At 35.4% G+C, this 4,197-nt stretch overlaps 1 protein-coding gene across 1 annotated transcript in view; it reads right to left on the bottom strand.

The window, feature by feature from the left end:
- Positions 1–2,980: 2,980 nt before the first annotated feature.
- LOC118747392 (cuticle protein 16.5-like) overlaps positions 2,981–4,197 on the bottom strand; it is a 2,968-nt gene continuing 1,751 nt past the window's right edge. Inside the window, exons 2-3 of the mRNA XM_036481441.1 lie at positions 3,729–3,811; positions 2,981–3,503 (exon numbers count right to left, since the gene is read on the bottom strand). Of these exons, the coding sequence (XP_036337334.1) occupies positions 2,981–3,503; positions 3,729–3,811 (606 nt within the window). The remainder of the gene's footprint in view (positions 3,504–3,728; positions 3,812–4,197) is intronic.

Here is a 4,197-nt window from a genome sequence, read left to right as displayed (position 1 = left end):
AGAAACTCAAGACATTTGAAAAGAATTATTGATTCGAAATTTTTCTAAAATTTTCAAAATACTCAAACACCTGCTATTAAAATAAATTTCAAGTGAATGAAGTTCCGCTAATAGGATTGATAATATGAACTATTCCTTAATTATCAATTACTTACTAAATTTTATTGCTTGGCACTAGTTCACTTCTAAAACTGCTTTTTAATGTCCAAGTAATTAGGCGGTCGCTGTGGTGTAGTGGTTAGTAGTGCGCGCTACCACTCCGCAACGCCTGGGTTCAAGCCCTAGCCAGAGCAACATCGCAAACAAATTCACGAAAAAAGGTTGTTTTCTTAACAGCGGTCGCCCCTAGGCAGGCAATGGCAAACCTCCGAGTGTATTTCTGCCAAGAAACACAGCTTCTCATAAAAATAAAAGCGCCCTTCGGAGTCGACGTCAAGGCGCACGCCACAAATCGGAGGAGAAGCTCGGCCAAACACTAACATACGTATAATCGCCAATCTATTATTATTAATTCGAATTTTTAGTGTATCCAAATGTATCCAATTTTCTTGTTTTACGTATCCATCTCATAATTTGTAAGAAAAGCAAACATTTTAAAGAAAAAAAATAATATAATTTATTGTATTTTTCATAAAATCAAACATTTGTAATTTAGATTTATAAATTACATTTTTTGTGCAGAAGTATTTTGCAAAGTAATAAATAGTAATTAATAAGTTACATTTGTACCTGTACACTCTAAAAAGTGCATGTAAAACTACTACTGAAAAGTATCTATTTTTCAACAAGAATCTGTATAAATATACGTATAAGATGTTCAGGATTTGATTTTGAACTTGAGATCTTTAAAATATACACATGAAATGTTTAAAATTTAAAGCATTAGAGGCTCACATTTACTCTATTTTAAACATTTTATGTGTAAAATTGCTCTTCGCGACAAGTTTGGTATGTAAAAGTAAACAGGCAATGTTTAATTTTATTACACAGGGTGCAAATTTGCATACATTAAAAGAGGAAATTGGTTACCTCTCTTAATATGCACAAATAAACAAAAAAAAAAATTTAGGGTGTATTTGAAGACTTTTCAGTAAAATTCATACAAATTTCCTTAAATAAAACAAATTTGGTTTTTAAACGGTGTATTTTAACCTACATTGAGATCTTCTTTGTTTTTAAATTAACAAATCAAAATATGTGATATGAAAGAGATTACTACAGAAAGAGTATCTATTTACTTTATATATACTTTCCTATGTAATGTGGTATCACAATGGACAATCAAATGTCTAAGTGAGTCCCCTTTGCGGGTCTGCCACCTTAACCTAACCTACTTTAGATATATATTAATATCTTGCTTAAAGCATCCTTTTTAGCTAATTAAAACACCTATTTTGGAGAGATCTCTTCATATGTTCATTGCTTCGTTCATAAAATATAAAATGCTTTAATTTCACGCTTAAGTAGTGATTTTTAACACATTTAGAAAACGTAATGCTTTCTACCATCTTTAATTAAAATTTAGATTTTTGAAGGAAAAGAACTTAATAGAAACTATAAAATTTTAGCCCATTTAAAAAAGTCTCCACATTTATATTGATCGGAAAAAATAAGTATCTCGCAAAAAATCGTCTAAAAATGAATCCAATTGGATCTATTTAGATCCAAACGGCATCCCTCTTTGCCAGCAATGTTTTCAACATACCTATTAAGGAGCATGCAGATAAAATGCTTACAAAAGCGCTATGCCCAATTCGCCGAGCAGTTATTAAAGACGACGCTTTTCCAATATTTTGTTAGATTTTTCATAAATAAAAATATTTCGTGAATATTACTTTCTTCATATGAATTATATCACATTTCTTGTTTTCTTGGAATAAACAAAGCTATTTTTCCTTCTGTCAGTAAATAAGGCAAAATAGAGATTTTGGTATTATTTCTCATTTAAAAGTGAAATAAAGCAAATTTTGCGTTATTGCCATTTGTGTTATTACCCAAGGGGGCTTGACGCCCTCCAAACATACTTTTATTTTCTGAAACTTTTAGTTATCTGTAAATACATAAATAATTCTTCGGTACATGTGTTTGTGAGTGAACTCCTACTAAACGACCGAAACGGTCCCTGCAAGAACAGTTACTATCATTTGACAAATCATTTGAGTGGCAAGACTGATAGAGATTTCTGTCACTGGCTACCTACAAGTTTCTATCAAATTCTAAAGGGCAGTGTGAAAAATCTGATGTAAACATTTGTGTACATGTAATCTTCCGTCTTCCTCCAACTTATGGTCTCTTTTTAACCAAGGCAAAATTGGCAATTTTGTTAGTAAGATAAATGAGAATGTGTTAGTTTCCATCACACAATTCTTGTAGGGTCTTAACAAAGACTTTTTTTATGTATTTAAATGGGTCCCTGTATAATTTAAGTTCCCAACCTAAAACGCCAGGTGTCGATTTATTACTAAAAATCGTATTTATTATCCGATTCGGCAAATAATGCTGTTAAGTGAATAGATACCCAAGCATACAGAAAATTCGAAATTAAATACGTATTTCAAAATTAAAATTTCCATTTCGATGAAAATCGAACTTATGAATTGTTTTCTGTCTGGGAGCCGCTGAAAATTCGTTTATTAGTTATTCTACATAAATATTTGTAAGCATACAGGTTGCGCTGGTATAGACTTAACTTATGTAAGAAATCATTAATGATTTTTGTTTAGGAATTTTAGGCAAATTGAAAATTTGTTCGCTTCTGGCTAAGTTATCTTGTTGAGTAAGCATTGACGATTTCTTACGTAAGTTACGTCTACACTAATTGACCCATAACTGAGCCTTAAAGTAAAATCCGAAAAATTTTCTCTTTAAAAAAGATTTTATTCTTTATCTTGATGTTCTTTATATGTTTTCCCTTTCAGACCACAGATGGTGAATAAATTTCATTTTAAATTCTCTAGTCGATCTGATTCTCTTATACAGATTAGTATCGGCGACGACGGTAAACACGGCGACGAGCAGTTTTATAGCGATAACCATCATCAGAAGAGAAGCTGTGAGCCGGGGCAGATTCAGCGTAGGATGGCTCGGCGAATGAAGCCGAATAGGAAGAAGCGGCTGGAGCGTATGATTCGGATTGATAAGATGGAGCTGGCGCATAGGAGACGGACGGTGATACGGAATAAGATGGAGCTGGAGCCGATGCTGCCGGTGGTAAGTATTCTACAGAAGGAGATGAAGCTGCTGGTGGAAGGTATTCACTTGAAAGTGCATCACGGCGTCTGCGATGGCGATATACAACGCGTCTTTGAGTTTTGTATCGGTAGCCATCCGAAGACGAGAAGCTATGAGCTGGTGCTGGTTCCGAAGCTGCATATTCTGGTTCAGCATATGAAACAGATGGAGCTGGCGCAGAAGCTGCAACGCTGTAACTTGGAGCCGGAGCGCTGTATGATGGAGCTGGAGCGGATGCAGCTACGCTGTAGCTAGGGGAAGAGGCACCATAAGATACAGACGGAGCACTATAAGATGGAGCACTGTAAACTGGGGCTGGTGCAGAAGCCGCAAAGCTATAACTTGGGGCTGGAGCACTGTAAACTGGGGCTGGTGCAGAAGCCGCAAAGCTGTAACTTGGGGCTGGAGCACTGTATGATGGAGCTGGGGCAGACGCAGCGACGGAATACGTTGGGGCTGGAGCACTGTAGCTCGGTTCCGGAGCAGAGGCAGCTTGATTTGGTGGAAGGTATTCGTTGCTCAAGTGGCTGACATCCGCAGTCACGTAGGCGACCAAAGCACAGGCCAGCAATAAAAGTTTCTGAAAACAGAATCAAACAAAGAATTTATTAATGATCAACTATAGTCTTATATGTCTTAGACTTTTTAAAATGTCTCACCATTTTGAATAGTTAACCTCCTACTGAATGAAGAAACCAAACGAAAGTGATATTTCCTCTGAAGATGGTGTTCATTTTATATGAGTTTAAAGTGATGTGCGAAGAACTCGCTTCGCTAACAAAACAAGCGTGCAGGTGCTCACAAAAAAATTAGTAATTTACGATCCGGTTCTATAAGAATTTAAGTAGCGAACAAACGTGATTAAAGTTATAATTAAGCACGGCGGTCACAACACCCTACTTTAACACAAAAAATTAACTTAATCCAAGGACTTATTCACCTTACTTTCTATTATGCAAAAAAAAA

The sequence above is a fragment of the Rhagoletis pomonella genome, unplaced genomic scaffold, assembly GCF_013731165.1.
Source record: "Rhagoletis pomonella isolate Grant_MI unplaced genomic scaffold, Rhpom_1.0 Rhpom_scaffold_00012, whole genome shotgun sequence".
NCBI lineage: Eukaryota > Metazoa > Arthropoda > Insecta > Diptera > Tephritidae > Rhagoletis > Rhagoletis pomonella.
This window is presented reverse-complemented; position numbering and strand designations above follow the sequence as displayed.